The sequence below is a fragment of the Salmo salar genome, chromosome 04 (genome assembly GCF_965601325.2).
Source record: "Salmo salar chromosome 04, fSalSal1, whole genome shotgun sequence".
NCBI lineage: Eukaryota > Metazoa > Chordata > Actinopteri > Salmoniformes > Salmonidae > Salmo > Salmo salar.
The window spans coordinates 65562978-65586335 of record NC_138294.1 but is presented as its reverse complement, the minus strand read 5'-3'; the positions used below and the strand labels follow the sequence as shown (position 1 = coordinate 65586335).

Genomic DNA, 23358 nt, shown 5'->3' with positions numbered 1-23358 from the left:
CTATAACGGTGCCACATTGAAAGTCACTGAGCTCTTCAGTAAGGCCATTCTACTGCCAATGTCTGTCTATGGAGATCGCATGGCTGTGTGCTCGATTTTATACACCTGTCAGCAACGGGTGTGCTGAAATATCCAAATCCACTCATTTGAAGGGTGTCCACATACATTAAATATACAAAAGTATGTGGAATATATAGTGTAATGTGAAGTGGAAAATAAAAGCATTATATATATAGACATAGTTCATACAAAAAGTTGGAAGTCATTAAAACTCGTTTTTCAACCACTCCACAAATTTATTGTTAACAAACTATAGTTTTGGCAAGTCGGTTAGGACATCTACTTTGTGCATGACACAAGTCATTTTTCCAGCAATTGTTTACAGACAGATTATTTCACTTATAATTCACTGTACCACAATTCCAGTAGGTCAGAAGTTTACATACACTAAGTTGACTGTGCTTTTAAACAGCTTGGAAAATTCAAGAAAATGTCATGGCTTTAGAAGCTTCTGATAGGCTAATTGACATAATTTGAGTCAATTGGAGGTGTACCTGTGGATGTATTTCAAGGCCTACCTTCAAACACAGTGCCTCTTTGCTTGACATCATGGGAAAATCCAAAAGAATCAGCCAAGACCTAAAAAAAAACAATTGTAGACCTCCACAAGTCTGGTTCATCCTTGGGAGAAATTTTCAAACACCTGAAGGTATCACGTTCATCTGTACAAACAATAGTACGCAAGTATAAACACCATGGGACCATGTAGCCGTCATACCGCTCAGGAAGGAGACGTCTCCTAGAGATGAACGTACTTTGGTGTGAAAAGTGCAAATCAATCCAAGAACAACAGCAAAGGATCTTGTGAAGATGCTGGAGGAAACGGGTACAAAAGTATTTACATCCACAGTAAAATGAGTCCTATATCAAAATAACCTGAAAGACCACTCAGCAAGGAAGAAGCCACTGCTCCAAAACCACCATAAATAAATGCCAGACTACGGTTTGCAACTGCACACGGGGACAAAGATCGTACTTTTTGGAGAAATGTCCTCTGGTCTGATGAAACAAAAATATAACTGTTTGGCCATAATGACCATCGTTATGTTTGGAGGAAAAAGGGGGATGCTTGCAAGCCGCAGAACACCATCCCAACCGTGAAGCACGGGAGTGGCAGCATCATGTTGTGGGGGTGCTTTGCTGCAGGAGGGACTGGTGCACTTCACAAAATAGATGGCATAATGAGGAAGGACAATGATGTGGATATATTGAAGCAACATCTCAAGACATCAGTCAGGAAGTTAAAGGTTGGTCGCAAATGGGTCTTCCAAATGGATAATGACCCCAAGCATACTTCTAAAGTTGTGGCAAAATGGCTTAAGGACAACAAAGTCAAAGTATTGGAGTGGCCATCAAAGCCCTGACCTCAATCCTATAGAAAATTTGTGGGCAGAACTGAAAAAGTGTGTGCGAGCAAGGAGGCCTACAAACCTGACTCAGTTACTCCAGCTCTGTCAGGAGGAATGGGCCAAAATTCACCCCATTTATTGTCGGAAGCTTGTGGAAGGCTACCCGAAACATTTGACCCAAGTTAAACAATTTAAAGGCAATGCTACCAAATACTAATTGAGTGTGTAAACTTCTGACCCACTGGGAGTGTGATGAAAGAAATAAAAGCTGCTAAATAATTTTCTACTATTATTCTGACATTTCACATTCTTAAAATAAAGTGGTGATTCTAACTGACCTAAGATAGTAAAAGTTCCCTATGATTAAATGTCAGGAATTGTGAAAAACTGAGTTGAAATGTGTTTGGCTAAGGTGTATGTAAACTTCAACTGTACATAGTGTTTCTATAGGGTTGAAACTAGAAGCAAATTCATTCATCCTTTGGCATTCATTAATGACATTGGAAAAAGTGTTTCACGTGCGCGCTTATGAACCATTTAGAGTCAACTATGCTACTAATGGACAACAGGCGAGGGCCACTTGACTGGTGCCAACGTTATCACCCTCCTCTCACCCGTTGCGTTTCCATATGGAAGCGTGGAACAAGTTTACCTTTGAGACGAAACAAAACTGACACACAAATGTTCAGCATATTGTTATAAAATAACTAAAGTATAAAACATTTATAATATAAAACATTGAGTTTGTTCTACTCTAAAACAGCTGCTCGCCACCTCCAAAAAAAACAAGTGAGGCGCACCTACCGCTCCACCCCAATCCCACCAAATAACCACCGTTTGTTTCTGGGATCTCAAATGTAGTAGGCTAGACTTAAACATGTATTTCACTTACCACCCTAAGCTCGTGTGTACGGTCCTTCATCGTGAATTCACGACTTTTCCACCTGTTTCTCAAACACTTTCTCTATCAATAAGTAGATAGATGCTCCTTACCCGTATCCTACTCTTGACTGAATGATTTTCATTTTATTTTCCGACGTGATGAGGGGCGGGCACGCGCAAGGGGTGTATATCAATCGAGAACGTGCGATATCTTGAGGTACAAGATTGAATGCATTTCCTTGTCATTTAGAAATGTGTAACTACTTTACTTTTTAAACTAATTTGCAGAGATTAATTTCAGGATACTCGCTTTCAGGATTAAAATATACACAAATTGCATGGTACAGGCTACAATACACATTTTAAATAGGCCTACTTTCCAGATTAGGAAAAATAAAAACTGGCATTCAAAATTACTGTTTTGGGAAGAGTTCATATAAGAATTATGATAGATTTTTTAAAGTTATGTTTTACACACTAGCTCTACCTGGTGGAGGAAATAACAGTTCATGCTTGGTTTTATTCTGCGCTTCCTTGAAAATATCTCATACTAAATGACACTCATCCATCCTTTCATTTATTGCATTGCATTTCATGGTATTCAAAATATTTTTCCCCAGTATAAAAAAAAGTTTACAAAAAGTCAACATGTATATTTCGATAGTTATAAAAAGGAATATACACTTATAAGTGGTTATTGCAACTGCTGAGGTAGCCCACGTACAGTGCCTTCAGAAAGCATTCACACCCCTTGACCTTTTCCACATTTTAAAGTTACAAAGTGGGATTAAAACAGATTTAATTGTATTTTTTTTGTAAACGATCTACACAACATACTCTCTATATTTTTTTTGCTCTCTCCATTTTGACATTAAACTTTTTTATTTAATGGAAACCCTGAGTCAATACATGCTAGAATCGCCTTTGGCAGCAATTACAGCGGTGAGTGAGTCTTTCTGGGTAAGTCTCTAAGAGCTTTGCACACCTGGATTGTACAATATTTGCACATTCTTTTTTTTTTCAAGCTCTGATAAGTTGGTTGTTGATCATTGCTAAAAAGCCATTTAAGTCTTTCAAATAGCTTTTCAAGCCAATTTAAGTCAAAACTGTAACGAGGCCACTCAGGAACATTTAATGTTGTCTTGGTAAACAACTCCAGTGTATATTTTTCCTTGTGTTTTAGGTAATTGTCCTGCAAAGGTGTCTGTTGGAAAGCAGACAACCAAATTTTCCTCTCGTATTTTGCCTGTGCTTAGCTCTATTCCATTTATTTTTATTTAAAAAAAACTCCCTAGTCCTTGCTGATGACAAGCATACCCATACCATGATGCAGCCACCAACATGCTTGAACATATGAAGAGTGCTACTCAGTGATGTGTTGGATTTGCCCCAAACATAGCACTTTGTATTCTGGACAAAAAGTTAATTTCTTTGCCACATTTCTTGCAGTATTACTTTAGTGCCTTATTGCAAACAGGGTGCATGTTTTGGAATATTTTAAATCTGTACAGGCTTCCTTCTTTTCACTCTGTCATTTACGTTCGTATTGTAACTACAATGTTGTTGATCCATCCTCAGTTATCTCCTATTACAGCATTAAACTCTAACTGTTTTAAAGTCACCATTGGCCTCATGGTGAAATCCCTGAGCGGTTTCCTTCCTCTACGGCAACTGAGTTGGGAAGGGCGTCTGTATCTTTGCAGTGACTGGGTGTATTGATTCACCATCCAAAGTGTAATTAACTGCACCATGCTCAAATGGATATTCAATGCCTGCTCTTTCTTTTTTACCCATCTACCAATAGGTGCCCTTCTTTGCGAACCATTAGAAAACCTCCCTGGTCTTTGTGGTTGAATCTGTGCTTGCGATTCACTGCTCGACTGAGGGACCTTACAGATATTTGTATGTGGGGTGTACAGCAGTGGTTCCAAATCTTTTTCGGGTTACTGTACCACCAACTAAATTTTGCTCTGCCCGGAGTACCCCTGAAGTACCCCCTCATGTGCATTTTTACCAGTAAGCCTATGGTCTCATGTGTGTCTTCTCAAGTACGCCCTGTGGATAGGCCAAGTACCCCCAGGAGTCCTAGTACCTCTGGTTGGGAATCACTGGTGTACAGAGATGGGATAATAATTTTAAAATCATGTTAAACACTATTGTACACAGAGTGAGTCTATGCAACTTATGTAACATATTAAGCACATGTTTACTCCTGAATTTATTTAGGCTTGCCATAACAAAAGGACGGAATACTTATTGACTGAAGACATTTCAGCTTTTCATTTTTGGCATTATGTATAGATCAGTGACACAATATCCCAATTTAATCCATTTGAAATTCAGGCTGTAACAGAATGTGGAAAAAGTCGAGGGGTGTGAATACTTTCTAAAGGCACTTTAGTTCTAAACAAACCTGACTTTAAAATAGCTTAATAGGCTTACACCTTCAATGATACATAGATAGAACCTTCCTGAACTTCACACTACACCCAGAAAATCATTACAGGAGACATGCCTGGGGTTCTGTATGTTTAGGGCTATTTCATTCAGGAGAACTACCGGTATTCTACTTGGGATCCTCCAATTTCGACCCATTCAAATTCAAACCATCTGGCTTGGGATCATCTGACTTAGGACACTCCAACTTGGCCCTCTTATTCACCATCATCAGCCTTTGTGATCTATCCCTCCTCCAGTCACAGGTCTCCTCATAGGGACACATCCTGCACTTCCAGGCCTCCTCCACTTCCACTCCCTGGGGCACCCTCTCGCCCCTCCAGTAAGCCAGGTAGCCCCTGATCTTAGTCCTAAGCTGGGCTTCCTCAAACGCTACCTCCCTGGTGCCAATGAGCTTTCCGGAGCTCTGGTGGCTATACTCCAGGCGTAGCTTGTCGATAGCATGGAGGTTAGAACAGATAAGGACGACCAGTAGGTGGTCCAGGAGCTCTCTGAACGTGACTGCCTGGAAGCCCAGTGACTGGGTGTGGGTCTGGAGGTCTGATCCAAGGACCTGATTAGGATCCAGCTGAAGGTTGTGGAGGAGATGGTCCCTCTTCACAGAACCCTTTACCATGGAATCAAACAAGAGCTTGTACATACCCACCTGAGAGAGAGTGAGAAGAGTGAGAGAGAGAGAGGCAGAGGTACAGGTCATAGAGAGAGATGGATCAAAGAAATAGATCATATAGGGGTCAGACTCCACACTGAGAAATAAAGGAGACTGGAGAGAGGGCTCAGAGAGAGGTCAAAGCCAGATAGGAGGTCAGAGAACAGAGATAGAGAGACCAGAGAGAGAGAGAGGTTACAGAGAAAGGTCAGAGACCAGAAAGTGAGGGGAGGTCAGAGAGAAATATAAGAGTGTCTGACTGTCTGTAGTGTACCTGTAGAGAGTGTCCCTTGGTCTGGGCTGGGCGGGGCAGAGAGTTGTGACTACGGGTCTTCAGTTCACTCAGGACCAGTTCCCCAGAGTCACTACGATACAGCTCATCAACCACACCCATGAAGAACATCCCTTCCAACACACCAAACACTGGGAACTCCCGCACAAGCTGGCCTGGGACACACACACACACACACACACACACACACACACACACACACACACACACACACACACACACACACACACACACACACACACACACACACACACACACACACACACACACACACACACAACTCTGTGACAGCAGTCTCCTGTGGTAATGTTATTTTACATTTCCCTCTTCAGAGGGCTCAAGATTGGGCTGATTGTCAGGATTCAGACATTCTGAAAAACCATGTATATGCAATGTAACCTAATCATCCCAAGCTTCATTCATCCCCCTCCTCTCCCCTGTAACTATTCCCCAGGTTGTTGCTGTAAATGAGAATGTGTTCCGTCAACTTACCTGGTAAAATAAGGGTTCAATAAATACAAGTAATGTACCACCATACCTGCCTCTAAAGCTGGGACCATCTGTAGCATGTTGATTAGCTTCAGAGCCTCCCTGTCCTCCCTGGTGACAGCAGCCACAACATTTGGTTTGACCTCCAGTTCTGGACACAGAGATACAAGGTCAGGACATGGGTTATAACTAGTTTTCTCCATAACATCTATATGGAAAGCAAAGATCAACGATAGCATAAATCCCTGCGGATGCATGTGTAGGTTACAAAATGACTAACATGAAAGTACTCTGTGCCAAAGCTCTTCTCTAATTCAGCATTGGCTCATAAGGTGGGCCTAGTTTAGAATGGGCACAACAGTCGTATGGGAGGAGATATGGAATCACATCATAAGCGCAACGTGCCGCTTACCTCTGGCGAGATGAATACTGGCCCCAGTTGTCACTTCTGTCTTTTGCATCTCTAGCATCCTTACTTTAGGCTTAATGAACCCATAGGCCATTTTGATCTCACACCAAGACTGCTCACATAGCTGTGTAACGCTGAGGTGACGTTTAAGGAATCTCTCCATTGGGCTCTGGTTGGGGACAGACAAGGCAGCGCTCCGGTTCTTCACCCTCTCAAACAGGGGAGCGAGGTAAGGCCTGAGACACACACACACACACACACACACACACACACACACACACACACACACACACACACACACACACAATGCTTTGTTGCTGATCAAAAGCATAGGCTGACAGGGAAAATGTTGACTGTTTTCTGGGTTGAATTGTGTATGCTTGAATGGGTTTACCATTTTTTAATATGGTAATCAATCCTCTTTTCTGTTGTTTCAAGGGACTGACCATCATCACCAACATTCCCACCGAGAGTCGGACGGGACCGGTCAGGAGGGGCTAGAGGTGGTCACATGAAAGAGATTTAGAAACTGCACCCTTGTGAAGAAAGAAGTATTAAAAGGCCCAGTGCAGTCAACATTCTGTTTTGTATCATATTGTACAACAGCTGACGAAACAAACACTGTGAAAGTGTGAAAAAATGTGATGTGCCATTTCCTGATAGTTGCTGGTTGAAAATAAAATCTACACAGGAGCTTCTAAGCAGCCTGTTTGCATAGACGGGTGTTTCGACTTGCCTGGTGACATCACCAGGCGGTATGTATGTACATGTATGTACATGTATGTATGTATTATGTATATTATGAGGGAGGAGTTGTTGCTGTGGGTAGGGCTGTTAATGTGACCGCATTACCGCCACACCAGCTGTCACGTGACCGTTTAGTCATGGTAATTAGGCTTCTCCAAGCTCTGATGCTGCTGATGGTCATTGGTAGCCTACCAAACGTATAAACTGCCTGGTACTTAGCACTATTGTCCCTCGAATTACTCTGACATCAGCGCAAATGTAATCTAAAATCGAATCAAACACTTCATGAGAGCATATTAAACACATTGCTTCTCTTTACAACAGGAGTACAGCATACCTGGCTGGCATGAAAATGAACCACGGGAAAAACGTCCTCCATTCGCTATTTAAGTGCATAGATGACATGTATTTTTTCCCGCTGCCCCTGTTTCGAGACGAGTGCATGATAATGATCAGCCTGCAGGAAGGGTACCACGAGGAAGGAGTATGTCTTCCCTGTAACACACAGCGTTGAGATTGCCTGCAATGACAAGCTCAGTCCGATGATGCTGTGACACACCGCCCCAGACCATGACGGACCCTCCACCTCCAAATCGATCCCGCTCCAGAATACAGGCCTCAGTGTAACTCTCATTCCTTCGACAATAAACGCGAATCCGACCATCACCCCTGGTGAGACAAAACAGCGTCTCGTCAGTGAAGAGCACTTTCTGCCAGTCTTGTATGGTCCAATGATGGTGGGTTTGTGCCCATAGGCGACGTTGTTGCCGGTGATGTCTGGTGAGGACCTGCCTTACAACAGGCCTACAAGCCCTCAGTCCAGCCTCTCTCAACCTATTGCGGACAGTGTGAGCACTGATGGAGGGATTGTGCGTTCCTGGTGGAACTCGGGCAGTTGTTGTTGCCATCCTGTACCTGTCCCGCAGGTGTGATGTTCTGATGTACCGATCCTGTGCAGGTGTTGTTACATGTGGTCTGCCACTGCGAGGACGATCAGCTGTCCATCCTGTCTCCCCGTAGCGCTGTCTTAGGCGTCTCACAGTACGGACATTGCAATTTATTGCCCTGGCCACATCTGCAGTCCTCATGCCTCCTTGCAGCATGCCTAAGGCACGTTCACACAGATGAGCAGGAACCCTGGGCATCTTTCTTTTGGTGTTTTTCAGAGTCAATAGAAAGGCCTCTTTAGTGTACTAAGTTTTCATAACTGTGACCTTAATTGCCTACCGTCTGTAAGCTGTTAGTTTCTTAACGATCGTTCCACAGGTGCATGTTCATTAATTGTTTATGGTTCATTGAACAAGCATGGGAAACAGTGTTTAAACCCTTTACAATGAAGATCTGTGAAGTTACTTGGATTTTTATGAATTACCTTTGAAAGACAGGGTCCTGAAAAATGGTTGTTTCATTTTTTGCTGAGTTTACATGTGAACAGTTCTTCCATTGTGCGCCTGGATCCAGCAAGAAAGGAAGTGGAAACCAATCAACAGGTGTGTTAAGTAAGGTCCCAATCATCCCATATCATTGCATTCAGTCTTCCCATATGAATCCTATATGTTGGGTGAATAGAATGCCCTCCTATGCCTCTTTAGTGTCATTTTGCGAAATCCATTTCCTCCCCGTTTCAAGTTGATCAGAACAGACATGGCCATGATGACCAACAGCCATCTCCATCATCTTGCCCAAATCAAATTGTATTTGCCACATGCGCCGAACACAACAGGTGTAGACCTTACAGTGAAATGCTTACTTAAAAGCCCTTAACCAACAATGCAGTTAAGAAAAAATAAGTGTTAAGACAGCATTTACTAAATAAACTGAAGTAAACAATAAATAAATCAAAAAGAAAAATGATTTTTTTTTTTTTTTTTTTTAAATAACAATTAAAGAGCAACAATTAAATAACAATAACGAGGCTGTACACCGGTACAGAGTCAATGTGAGGGGCACAGGTTAGTGGAGGTAATTGAGGTAATATGTAAATGTAGGTAGGAGGTAAAGTGACTATGCATAGATAATAAACAGCGAGTAGCAGCAGCGTAAAAATGTGTGTGTGTTGGGGGGGGGGTGCAAATAGTCCGGGTAGCCATTTGTTTAGCTGTTCAGGAGTCTTATGGCTTGGGGGTAAAAGCTGTTAAGTCTTTTGGACCTAGACTTGGTGCTCCGGTACTGCTTGCCGTGCGGTAGCAGAGAGAACAGTCTATGACTAGGGCGGCTGGAGTCTTTGGCAATTTTTACAGCCTTCCAACGAACACCTCCTGGTATAGAGGTCCTGAATGGCAGGAAGCTTGACCCCAGTGATGTACTGGGCCGGACGTACTACCCTCTGTAGCGCCCTGCGGTCGGAGGCCAAGCAGTTGCCATACCAGGTGGTGATGCAGCTGTAGAACTTTGAGGATCTGAGGACCCATGCCAAATCTTTTCAGTCTCCTGAGGGGGAATAGGCGTTTTCGTGTCCTCTTCACGACTTTCTTGGTGTGTTTGGACCATCACAGTTCATTAGTGATGTGGACACCAAGGAACTTGAAGCTCTCAACCTGCTCCACTACAGCCCCGTCGATGAGAATGGGGGCGTGCTCGGCCCTCCTTTTCCTGTAGTCAACGATCATCTCCTTTGTCTTGATCACGTTGAGGGAGAGGTTGTTATCCTGGCACCACATTGCCAGGTCTCTGACCTCCTCTCTATAGACTGTCTCATCATTGTCGGTGATCAGGCCTACCACTGCCCCAACACATTGGTGTGGCTGGCTTCCTGGTTAAGTGGGTATTGTGTCAAGAAGCAGTGTGGCTTGGTTGGGTTTTGTTTCGGAGGACGCCCTGCTCTCGACCTTCGCCTCCCGAGTACGTACAGGATTTGCAACGATGAGACAATTGGATACCACGAAATTGGGGTGAAAACAAAAGAAATTTAAATGAAAAATAATTTAAAAAATGAGTCGGCAAGCACTTTAACTTTGTAGCAGTACTATCTCGCGGAAACAGGTGCACTAGTCGCCAGCTCATTGACTCCTTGTGCAGCCCAATCAGCAAAGCAAAACGGTCTTTAGTGTAAACCAATCTGTCCAATTAGCTGATTCGCTTTTCATACACCCACTCGCCTATACTCTGGTTGCCATATTAGGCTGCAGCTACCATACTTGGTCTTTTACACCAGTGTTTCCCAAACCTGGTCCTCGAGTACCTCCAACAATATACATTTTTATTTTAACCCTGGACAAGCACCCCTGATTCAACTTGTCAACTAATCATCTAGCCCTCAATGAGTTGTTTGTCAAGGGCTACAACGCAACTGTGTACTGTTGGGTGTAGTCGAGGATCAGGTTTGGGAAACACTGTTTTACAGTTCCAAACCTCTGCCAATAACAGCTAGTTTTAGGTTTCCCCCCTCCCCACTCAGACCACTGCCAGATAGTCCCAGCAAAAATCTTGAGAAATATACATTTATTTTAATTAAAATATTACAGTCCGGTACTTTATTGTTACCCAGAAATGATTTGAGATTGATATAAAACGGCTACATTGGACCTTTAATTACAGGATCAGTGCCCCCCCCCCCCCCCCCCCCCCCGCAGGACAGTTGAGCTAATGTAGGCTGATGTTACTTACAACCTCATGTTAATCACAAGAACATTTCCCAATACATATACATATCTAATATGGGCAGAAAGATTAACAAGAATTTAAGCTAACTGCACTGTCGAATTTACAGTAGCTATTACAGTGAAAGAAAACATGCTATTGTTTTAGGAGAGTGCACAATTATGAACTAAAATGTATTAATAAATCATTTGGGCTGTCTTGACAACATTTCGAACAGAAATTCAATGGTTCATTGAATCAGTCTAAAACTTTGCATATACACTGCAGCCATCTAGTGTCAAATCTAAATTGCGCCTAACCGGGAATATTACATTTTGGCCTTCCTCTTGCATTTCAACGATGGAACAAAAAAAAACAGATGTTTTTTTTAATCTTTTACCAAATCGAATGTGTTATTCTCCTACATTAATTTCACATTTCCACAATCTTAAGTGTTTCCTTTCAAATGGTATCAAGATTATGCATGTCTTTCCTTCAGGTCCTGAGATACAGCAAGTTAGATTTGGGTATGTCTTTAGGAAAATATTGGGGGGAAAAAGGGTCTGATCCTTAAGAGGTTTTAAGGAAAGCAATACATTGTTATAGCAAAAACAGTATTTCCCAGTACACAGTGTTTACCTAGCAATGAAACAGGTTACATGCCACCATCCCGCTAAGAACAATAGCCCTTTCTGAGAGCCAGTTTGCATTTCAATAGCAGTGTCTAAGAAGAGGGTTGCAGTTCCTGTCCCTCAATGGAAAAAAAGGATTTGGCCCATCACCTGGGCAGGTATCAGTGGTTAGTAATGCCTTGTCTCTCAATATCAATATACAATGCGATTGGCGTCCAGTCAACCATTAAAAAGTCAGTATCAAACAAGACTAAAGAAAACAATAACGGTTTGAAATGTCCTTACGAAAATATTACCTGTATGAAAAACAATCAAATTTCCTTAAGATACTCTAATTTATTTACAAGGCAAATTCAAACACCATTCCATAGATTTCCCATTGGACAATGCAAGCAAAAATCTCAAATAGGAAAAGAACCACGATCAACTAATGCTGCTGTATTTAGCTACTCACCAAGTAGATTCCAAAACTCTAGGTGGCATTCTTTCTGCCTTCTCCCTACAGTTTTCAGCCATTAGCGCCCACGGCTCATGTGAACTACAATCCCGATGCTGCTTTTAACGTTTAGAAACGTCAATCATCACTTGCGAAATGGCTTTCAAAACACATGGCCTTTATCTTTCATCAGCGAGAAAGAATCCTTCAAATAAAAAAGGTACACTTACTGTAGCAGTTTTCACAGATCCACACAGCTATGGGTGCTTCCATCAATGAAACGACACCGAGTTATGCTTACATACAGATGTTCAGAGTGTGCTTGATAATAAGAACAGGTGGTCTCCTCATCTTCCATAAACAGAGTGCAGTAACATGGAAATATGGCCATGTGGGAACAGGAACCCAATCAAGGTGTGTATCAATTTAACCGTTTTGTTTTTTGAAAATGTTTTCTCGCTGATATGAAAGATGAGGTCCTTATGCACAAAGTGACGTGTCTTAATATTTAGCTTGAGCATCGTTATGGATCCATGCATGAAACGTGAAACTTAATCTGTGAACATACAAACACCATGTTAAGATTACAGACTAACATTTTAGGCTTGAACAAATCTTGTGTTGCAATTCTGACTTACAATAATTCCTTTCAGAGTTTTGGCAGTTTCATCTCACCAACAAACAAAAAAACCCTACACCAAACGGCCTATGAGGAGTGCTACGCGAATAAGCATAACACAGTATTAAAAACCCGGAAGTCAGGAAAACCGGAAAGAGGTATCCTGCACGTTTTCAAGTTAAGTCTCCATTCTCTATAACTTCTCAGTTGAGATTACTTCACATTTAGGTCGCTAATGTAATGGATTTGTTTGCAAGTGTAAGTCTAGATAGCACTAGCTGTATTATGCCATACAACAGTGAAGTTTCCGTCCGCTAGGTGTAACTCCACAGCATGGACATATCTCTGGGTGACATGGACATCCCCATGTACCCACCTTATCAAAATATGACTAATTCAATATTGCACCATCTCATTCTCTGGGCTCTGTCTACAATCAATACCAGTAGTATAAACCAGGCATAATGAAACAGAAGAATAATAGATGTTTGGTGAATCTATGAATTATGTATGACCACTGGAGTCTTTGCCACTCAAATGTTTTATTTCATATTTTGAAATTGATTTAATCACTCAATCTTGCCAAAGCATATTCTGTAGGTGGGGTTAATATGAATTTAAAATAATTCTACATGTTTTATATAAATCGGGTCATGAACATATGGACTGAGGTTAAACATAGGCCAAGTCTGGCATAAGCTAATTCCCCACACTCCACAATAACTCTGTTGCAGTGGTCTAAGGTAGTCTCCGTATAGGCTATTCCCTCCATGAAGCATAGACAGCAGATTTGCCTACAAGCCAAAAAAAGTGTAGAACATGCATGCAACTCATCATTCCAACATATGAATATGTAATGAATCCATTCAGTTCAGTATGCCATCCATGCTGTAATTCATCTGAGTTGCAATAGGAACTAAATCAAAGAGAATAGAAATCCATGTGTGCATTCAAAATGATCTAAATTCAAGTTCTTTAGCCTATAACGCTAATAATTCTATGTTTAATTTAGGCCTATCCAAATAAATAAAGAGGCCTTCAACTTGTAGGCATTACAATTTAGGCTATCATTTTGGGTCATGGTGTCTTGTGGAATAATTTTAGAACTCCATTTGTGTTTATAGGCCTCCCCTTAAATATAGCCTCTAAATACATTTTAAACAAAATAGTTGAAAAAGCACATGCAGTGGCTGATAGGGAAAACCAATCTGGCAATAAGAATAGGCTATAGATAGTCTTGACCATTTGGGACCCCTTGGCTATTTAACTCAGGACAGGTTATAGCCAAGACTAAATTAAAATAAATGTTTGTCTCATTTATTTATATGAATATAGCCTCTGTGTGATGGGGTTGTGCAACACAATGGCAATAACAAGCCTCCATACAGAATGGAATTCTCAAATACAACAGTCAAAATGCCTAATGTAAGGCCTACAGTCTGTTCCCAAATACTGGAAAATGTATGATTCATTAGGCTACATGATCACCAAAGTAGCCCCACGTGGCTTTAAAAATATATTCTAAAATTATATGGACATTAAATAACAGCATGGCATATTTAGATATTTGAATAAGACTAAATAATTTACTTTTCATTTTGCAGCTCAGGCGGTTATTCAAGACAAGGCTCTTCTGTGTCTTTATAGTATTATTCTCACACAAGTAATTTACTTAAGGCCCAATTTAACTGTAAATGTTCACTTGTGGTTAGAGCATTGGACTAGTAACTGAAAAGTTGCAAGATCGAATCCCCAAGCTGACAAGGTAAGAATCCGTCGTTCTGCCCCTGAACAAGGCAGTTAATAAGAATTTGTTCTTAACTGACTTGCCTAGTTAAAGAAAGGTAAAAAAATATTTTTAAAATAATAATTCATAGTCGTAACATACGTTTACAGATATAATTTAATGGTTGTGTTTCACGCATGGCTTGTCTTATGATCCTAACAATTTACATATGGATTTTCTTACGATCCTAACGATATGTACGTTCAACCTTCTGGCAGCTATCTGGCTCCATAGTCGGGCTCTAACAAAACTTCCCCATACAGAAAACGCCTTGGTCCAATGACTTATGTGTAATGGAACTGAGAACCATGATCAAGGGTTACTCACCGAGATGCTCTGACTGTGCATCGAGTAATTCTGCATCGCTTATGTCACCCCAGTCGTCCGATGGATCCGTTGACGTTATGTTGGAATTCATTGCAAAATTATTCCTGTAAAGGCGACCGCATGCGTCCTCGTCCAAATATTCGTCTTCTTCTTGGGTGGGGTTTATCGGCGGTTAGCATCCAACATAATGGTGCATTACCTCCACTTACTGTACTGGAGTGTGGGCCAGAGACAGGGAGAAACTAAACCCTACCTGCCAGCACCGTTGCTCTAATGAAAAAATATATACAATTCTACTCAATATACTCGTTAAACTAATTTCCTGTATCCCCCTCTCCCTCATACTAGAACTGTCTTGCTCTGTCCCTCTCGCACTGTAGCAATACATGCGCAACGGTTTCAGTTTCCTGGTAATAGGAAAGTGTGATTATCACTTTTAATGTCTCATTAGCCTCCTCTCGTCCCTTCCTGCCGTCCTTCCTGATCTTCCTCAGGATTTCAAATAAATGCCTCCCCTTAGAATCTCTATTCTACTGGTCCTGCCATCTCTGTCCATATCAGGCTTTTTGCCTCTGCATATATTATGACGACATTTTGTGACGTTGTTGTTCGTTTCGGACTTCGTCGGTGATTGGTCAACAGTAGGACTCTTCAATAAAGTATGTTGTCATTCAACGGGAAGCGAGTCGTTTTCATGCAATTTGTTTCATTGACAAATACTGCACCAAACATTAGATGTAAAATTGCGGACTAAGATCTCTGCAAAAACGTCAATTTGTGACAGGTTTCTTGAGTTGTCTTAGATTAATTTAGTATATTCTGAGTACGTATATACTTTTTTAAATAGTTTTTCAAGTAATTGTATTTTATGGGAGTACGCGAGCACACTCGCTCGGTTCGGCTAGCGAGTTCAAGTACTCAATCATTAGCCAGAACGGCCTCCTGAGATAGCAGACCCATGTTTGGAAAGTCTTCCTGTGGATATTTTGTATCAAATTCCCCGCTGAAACAAATGTTGCGTATTTACCATGACGTAATGCACTGCTGCTCAAACTGTTTGTTATATTTGATTGGCCACTTCCATACGCTTTTCAAATACCTAGGTTTTTATTGGCCTGTTGCAGAGTAACCGGAAATGTGGTTCTTTGCTCCTTGCAAACATGGCGGAGGTCAGTCTGAAAATTGATAAGGGAGCATACAGAATTCAAAAAATATATAATAAACAGTCACATCTGGCGATTGAGGGCAACCAAGCTTGCTGACAGAATCTCGGTCTGGTGAAGCTCAAAATGACCATAATACAGCCCGACTCGGCAACTGGACACCGTTGCAGGCGCTCCATTCCTAACGCTTCGAACATACCGACAGTGATTTGCATTTGATAAACCAGTATTACATTAATTTCCAATGGAACGCTGCGTTTGCCTTGCAGAGGCAGTTGCAGTGTGTTCGGTGTGGTGCATACTTGGATTTATCGAACGTATGTATTCGTCAAACTATGCCTAGACGGCTTGACAGTGCTGCATACTATTTTGCGCAAAACACTGTCGGTGTGTTAGAAGCGTCATTGTGCACAATAGTATGCATCATCTGGATATGTATGCAACAAAAGTTTAACATTCACTTTCTGCTACCATTTCTGTCAAGTCGTCTATGCATAGTTTGAGGCGTACGTTCGATAAATCCAACCTATGCACCACAAGGCGTTTCATTGGAAATTAATGTAATTCTGGTGTACCAAAATGCAATGATGCTGTCGGTGTGATCGAAGCGTAATGAGAGTTTAGAAACTGAGAACTCAAGGTCCCTCAGCAGACTCACCGACAGTAGATTTGATGTTGCATTTTGCCACAACCTTATCAAAATGCGATGAGGGGGAATTACAGTTTGGGTCTGTGTGGATGAATAACTTGTCTGACAGTGAGGATATAAAACCACTCGATAAACACGGCTTCCAGGTGGTTTTATCTAAGTTCACCTCACTGACACATAGGTCCATGTTATTGCCTCAAGCTGGAGAAGAAACAGTCTCGTGGCTGCCACCACAACCCAAACCAGGCACAAGCAGAAAAGATCTCTGTGCGGTGAGATTATCCAAAAGACAGTCAAGCCTTATTTTGCGACTGTCTCATGAGCAGTTATTTGTGAGGGCTCATGGCAACAGCAACACGTATGAGCCCCTGTATAAAAGCAAAACGGCATGTTATGAAATCCTTGGTGTCTCCGACCGCCACGTAACTTAGTTCAAGACTACTTACAACAAGCAGTCTTTCATCTACCACCCAGACAAGAACTGCAGGCAGTGAGGTGGCTACGAGCTGCTTCTCCAACATCAGCGAGGCATACAACGTGTTGGGGAACAGGAAGAAATACGATTGAGGCATTACTTACAAGCTCCTCATCTCAGCCAACGAGGGAGGCACGCCAATCTTCCGCCTTGGGGATTGACAGCAAGAACATCTTCGACAACTTCATCAAACCCCAGCTCCTGAGAGAGGAGGAGCTGCGCATCAGGAAGGAGGAGGCCATCAATTACCTCCACTAACCGGTGCCCCCTGCACATTGACTCTGTACCGGTACCCCCTGTATATAGCCTCACTATTGTTAATTTACTGCTGCTGTTTAATTATTTGTTACTTTTATTTTATATTTTTTACTTACTTTTACTTTTTTTCTTAACCAACAATGCTTTAAGAAGTTAAGGGCTTGTAAGTAAGCATTTCACTGTAAGGTCTACACCTGTTGTGTTCGGCGCATGTGGCAAATACAATTTGATTTGGGCAAGATGATGGAGATGGCTGTTGGTCATCATGGCCGTGTCTGTTCTGATCAACTTGAAACGGGGAGGAAATGGATTTCGCAAAATGACACTAAAGAGGCATAGGAGGGCATTCTATTCACCCAACATATAGGATTCATATGGGAAGACTGAATGCAATGATATGGGATGATTGGGACCTTACTTAACACACCTGTTGATTGGTTTCCACTTCCTTTCTTGCTGGATCCAGGTGTGCTAATGAAAGCTGCCTAACCTAAGAATATAGAGGTGAAAGGTTAATGATACTGTAATAGGTGCTGATGATAGGGATTACTGGTGCATTAGGTTGAGCTGTTCCACCATCACAACACCGCAGTGTACCATGCGTGTTTCTTATTGTTCACTAGAAAATATTTACTTTGTTCAAATGGAAATTGTCTAATGTAGGAATTGGTGCAGTGAAGAACAGAAGTATATGTGTTGGCCTGTATTGCAGTAAAAAAAATAGTTTTATTCAATCACGTTTAATTTTTTTAACTCTGTTTTTGTCGCACTGCTTTGCTTTATCTTGGCCAGGTCGCAGTTGTAAAGGAGAACTTGTTCTCAACTGGCCTACCTGGTTAAATAAAGGTGAAATAAAAAAGAAAAATTAAAACACGGCAACATTTACAGATGAAGTCAGAAGTTTACATACACCTTAGCCAAACACATTTAAACTCAGTTTTTCCACAATTCCTGACATTTAATCCTAGTAAAAATTCCCTGTTTTAGGTCAGTTAGAATCACCACTTTATTTTAAGAATGTGAAATGTCAGAATAATAGTTGAGTGATTTTTTTTCAGCTTTTATTTCTTTCATCACATTCCCAGTGGGTCAGAAGTTTACATACACTCAATTAGTATTTGGCAGCATTGCTTTTAAATTGTTTAACTTGGGTCAAACGTTTCGGGTAGCCTTCCACAAGCTTCCCACAATAAGTTGGGTGAATTTTGGCCCATTCCTCCTGACAGAGCACACTTTTTCAGTTCTGCCCACAAATGTTCTATAGGATTGAGGTCAGGGCTTTGTGATGGTCACTCCAATACCTTGACTTTGTTGTCCTTAAGCCATTTTGCCACAACTTTGGAAGTATGCTTGGGGTCATTGTCCATTTGGAAGACCCATTTGCGACCAAGCTTTAACTTCCTGACTGATGTCTTGAGATGTTGCTTCAATATATCCACATAATTGTCCTCCCACATGATGCCATCTATTTTGTGAAGTGCACCAGTCCGTCCTGCAGCAAAGCACCCCCACAACATGATGCTGCCACCCTCATGCTTCACGGTCGGGATGGTATTCTTCAGCTTGCAAGCCTCCCCCTTTTTCCTCCACACATAACGATTGTCATAATGGCCAAATAGTTATATTTTTGTTTCATCAGACCAGAGGACATTTCTCCAAAAAACAATCTTTGTCCCCATGTGCAGTTGCAAACCGGAGTCTGGCTTTTTCATGACGGTTTTGGAGCAGTGGCTTCTTCCTTGCTGAGTGGCCTTTCAGGTAATTTCGATATAGGACTCATTTTACTGTGGATTTAGATACTTTTGTACCTGTTTCCTCCAGCATCTTCATAAGGTCCTTTGCTGTTGTTCTGGAATTGATTTGCACTTTTTCGCACCAAAGTACGTTCATCTCTAGGAGACAGAACGCGTCTCTTTCCTGAGCAGTATGACGGCTGCGTGGTCCCATGGTGTTTATACTTGCGTACTATTGTTTGAACAGATGAACGTGGTACCTTCATGCGTTTGGAAATTTCTCCCGAGGATGAACCAGACTTGTGGAGGTCTACAATTTTTTTTCTGAGGTCCTGGCTGATTTCTTTTGATTTTCCCATGATGTCAAGCAGAGGCAAAGTTTGAAGGTAGGCCTTGAAATACATCCACAGGTACACCTACAATTGACTCAAATGATGTCAATTAGCCTATCAGAAGCTTCTAAAGCCATGACATCATTTTCTGGAATTTTCCAAGCTATTTAAAGGCACAGTCAACTTAGTGTATGTAAACTTCTGACCCACTGGAATTGTGATAGTGAATTTGTCTGTAAACAATTGTTGGAAAAATGACTTGTGTCATGCACAAAGTAGATGTCCTAACCGACTTGCCAAAATTATATACTGCTCAAAAAAATAAAGGGAACACTTAAACAACACATCCTAGATCTGAATGAAAGAAATAATCTTATTAAATACTTTTTTCTTTACATAGTTGAATGTGCTGACAACAAAATCACACAAAAATAATCAATGGAAATCCAATTTATCAACCCATGGAGGTCTGGATTTGGAGTCACACTCAAAATTAAAGTGGAAAACCACACTACAGGCTGATCCAACTTTGATGTAATGTCCTTAAAACAAGTCAAAATGAGGCTCAGTAGTGTGTGTGGCCTCCACGTGCCTGTATGACCTCCCTACAACGCCTGGGCATGCTCCTGATGAGGTGGTGGATGGTCTCCTGAGGGATCTCCTCCCAGACCTAGACTAAAGCATCCGCCAACTGCTGGACAGTCTGTGGTGCAACGTGGCGTTGGTGGATGGAGCGAGACATGATGTCCCAGATGTGCTCAATTGGATTCAGGTCTGGGGAACGGGCGGGCCAGTCCATAGCATCAATGCCTTCCTCCTGCAGGAACTGCTGACACATTCCAGCCACATGAGGTCTAGCATTGTCTTGCATTAGGAGGAACCCATGGCCAACCGCACCAGCATATGGTCTCACAAGGGGTCTGAGGATCTCATCTCGGTACCTAATGGCAGTCAGGCTACCTCTGGCGAGCACAGGGAGGGCTGTGCGGCCCCCCAAAGAAATGCCACCCCACACCATGACTGACCCACCGCCAAACCGGTCATGCTGGAGGATGTTGCAGGCAGCAGAACGTTCTCCACGGCGTCTCCAGACTCTGTCACGTCTGTCACGTGCTCAGTGTGAACCTGCTTTCATCTGTGAAGAGCACAGGGCGCCAGTGGCGAATTTGCCAATCTTGGTGTTCTCTGGAAAATGCCAAACGTCCTGCACGGTGTTGGGCTGTAAGCACAACTCCCACCTGTGGACGTCGGGCCCTCATACCACCCTCATGGAGTCTGTTTCTGACTGTTTGAGCAGACACATGCACATTTGTGGCCTGCTGGAGGTCATTTTGCAGGGCTCTGGCAGTGCTTCTCCTGCTCCTCCTTGCACAAAGGCGGAGGTAGCGGTCCTGCTGCTGGGTTGTTGCCCTCCTACGGCCTCCTCCACATCTCCTGATGTACTGGCCTGTCTCCTGGTAGTGCCTCCATGCTCTGGACACTATGCTGACAGACACAGCAAACCTTCTTGCCACAGCTCGCATTGATGTGCCATCCTGGATGAGCTGCACTACCTGAGCCACTTGTGTGGGTTGCAGACTCCGTCTCATGCTACCACTAGAGTGAAAGCACCGCCAGCATTCAAAAGTGACCAAAACATCAGCCAGGAAGCATAGGAACTGAGAAGTGGTCTGTGGTCCCCACCTGCAGAACCACTCCTTTATTGGGGGTGTCTTGCTAATTGCCTATAATTTCCACCTGTTGTCTATTCCATTTGCACAACAGCATGTGACATTTATTGTCAATCAGTGTTGCTTCCTAAGTGGACAGTTTGATTTCACAGAAGTGTGATTGACTTGGAGTTACATTGTGTTGTTTAAGTGTTCCCTTTATTTTTTTGAGCAGTGTAGTTTGTTAACAATAGATTTGTGGAGTGGTTGGAAAAACTAGTTTTAATGACTCCAACCTAAGTGTATGTAAACTTCTGACTTCAACTGTAAATATACTGTGTGTTGATTTGATTCTGCAGTGTTCAATGAATTGCAGAATAGTGCAATGGTTGATTAGGCTAACGTTCAATATGGCGCTAAAGTAGCAGGTAGCCTAGCGGGTAAGTGTTGGGCCAGTAACCGAAAGGTCTCTGGTTCGAAGCCAGCAAGGTGGAAAAGTCTGCCTTTCTGCCCTTGGGCAAGGCAGTTAACCCCAAACAGGCGCAAATGACGTAGATTCAGGCAGCCCCCACACCTCTCTGTTTCAGAGGGGTTGGATTAAATGCGGAAGACACATGTAGGTTGAATGCATTTCAGTTGTGCAACTGACTAGGTATCCCCTTTCCCTATGATTCAACTTGGCTTTTAAAGTTGGGGGTTAAATAATTTTTGGGGCAGCCAAATTATAATTTTCACTAAGTGGTCTTTTGAGGTGAAAAGACCAGATGTGATTGGTCAAAAGACCTATTAGTGGAAAAAATATAAAAATTGGGCTGCCTGTGTAAACACAGCCATAGGGGTCTAGGCCTTGCTCTTATACAGAAAGAATAAAATGTAACATTGTGTACAGTAAATTAATTGAAATGTGCCTTCATGGTATTAGATGTAAGAAAATGCATGACCAATCCCATGTAATTTGTGCTGCTTCAACACGTTTAATGTATTTAAGAGAAATCAATTATTTAAAAGGCGTGCTTATGGAAGCACATGAGAATTGAATGTCACTTGGGTTATCAGCATTGATACAATACTGAATACAAAGGGGGTTAATCATAAGGCTTACAGCAGCACAGCAGCTTATAGTTGTTGTTTTACTGTAAAAAAAATGGTATTCTACACAGTTCAGAATAAGTAACGTTTATTTGCTGTCAGACCTTAATGTAGTCGTATTCATGTTTGATAACCTCATCTCGTCCATTTCTGAGGTCTGAAAACATCTGGCTAACTTTGATTCTAGAGTGAACTCACTTTTATATATAATAAGTAACAAACAAAAAAATGCAAATTTACAGCGGCAGTAGAGTTGTAATTATCCCCATATAATTGCCTTGATGTGCTTGTAAGTATATATTCTACCAAATTTGAAAAGCTGGTGAATATTAATTTAAGTGTTGTCAGTGTAGTACATTTTTTACCACCATATGTCTCCCAAGGAATCATGATTGAAATAGAGGGGACAGTGTGACAAATTATTTTTACATTAGGCTATACACTGAATACAATTTGTTAAGTATACACCTTACATGTCATAGTAGCAAGCAGACCTGAGTTCAAATACATGTGTATTTAATTATTCATTTAAATATTTTAAAGTATTTTCAAATGTGTCCAAAATGAACTACTTCTATGGAAGTATTTTCAAAAAATGTCATAAATAGCCTACTATGTGAAGATATTTTCAAAACATTATTTCAAATACTCCTAGGACATAGGTTCAATTGCATGGGAGTATTTAAATATTTGTACTTAAATACATTTGTCGGTGTATTTGAGTATTTACAAATACATTTCCAATACTTATCAAGTGTATTTGCAAATACATTCCAATATTCTTTGAGAATACAAGTAGTTGAATATCTGAATACTTTGAAATGTATGTGAAAAAAAATAAAATAATTAAAATTGTATTTGAACCAAAGTCTGGTAGCAAGCACAGTAACATTTTAGTGAACATGTTTTTAAAAAGGGAGTATTGCGCCCTGTTAACTAATGGTAATATTCCATGGAGCCAAGAGATTTATGAGACTCAAATGTGGTACAAACATGGGGTCACATTGTCTTTTGATCAAAGGGGATCACTGAGGATCTCCTTCACTACAGCTGGGAGGGATAAAGGTTGAATATAACAGTTCCATCCACTGGGGTGTATATAATCCTCCCCTTCTTTGTCATGTCTTAGCACTGACATCCTAAGTCATTCTCTCAAGTTCACTGCACGTACCCATCCATTCCTTCTCCCTTAGTGGGATTCAGTTGTGTTCTAGTCAGAGGATACATGTGGTATGGCATACAATGAGCACTGAAAAGATATCTTACGTTTTATCACACAAAAACTATGCAGGAGAAT

General features: G+C 41.6%; 1 protein-coding gene across 2 annotated transcripts in view; it reads right to left on the bottom strand.

Moving 5' to 3' along the window:
* LOC106603469 (potassium channel tetramerization domain containing 7) overlaps positions 1 to 15285 on the bottom strand; it is a 43904-nt gene extending 28619 nt beyond the window's left edge. Inside the window, exons 1-6 of one of the 2 annotated variants that reach the window (XM_082974617.1) lie at positions 14714 to 15285; positions 6982 to 7084; positions 6591 to 6823; positions 6228 to 6329; positions 5672 to 5844; positions 276 to 5394 (exon numbers count right to left, since the gene is read on the bottom strand). In XM_082974617.1, coding sequence (XP_082830743.1) covers positions 4858 to 5394; positions 5672 to 5844; positions 6228 to 6329; positions 6591 to 6823; positions 6982 to 7084; positions 14714 to 14804 — 1239 coding nt within the window. In that variant the 5' untranslated portion in view covers positions 14805 to 15285 and the 3' untranslated portion in view covers positions 276 to 4857. Of the gene's footprint in view, positions 1 to 275; positions 5395 to 5671; positions 5845 to 6227; positions 6330 to 6590; positions 6824 to 6981; positions 7085 to 14713 lie in introns of those variants that run through there. The other variant, XM_082974618.1, reaches the window with a different exon arrangement.
* Positions 15286 to 23358: the final 8073 nt, after the last annotated feature.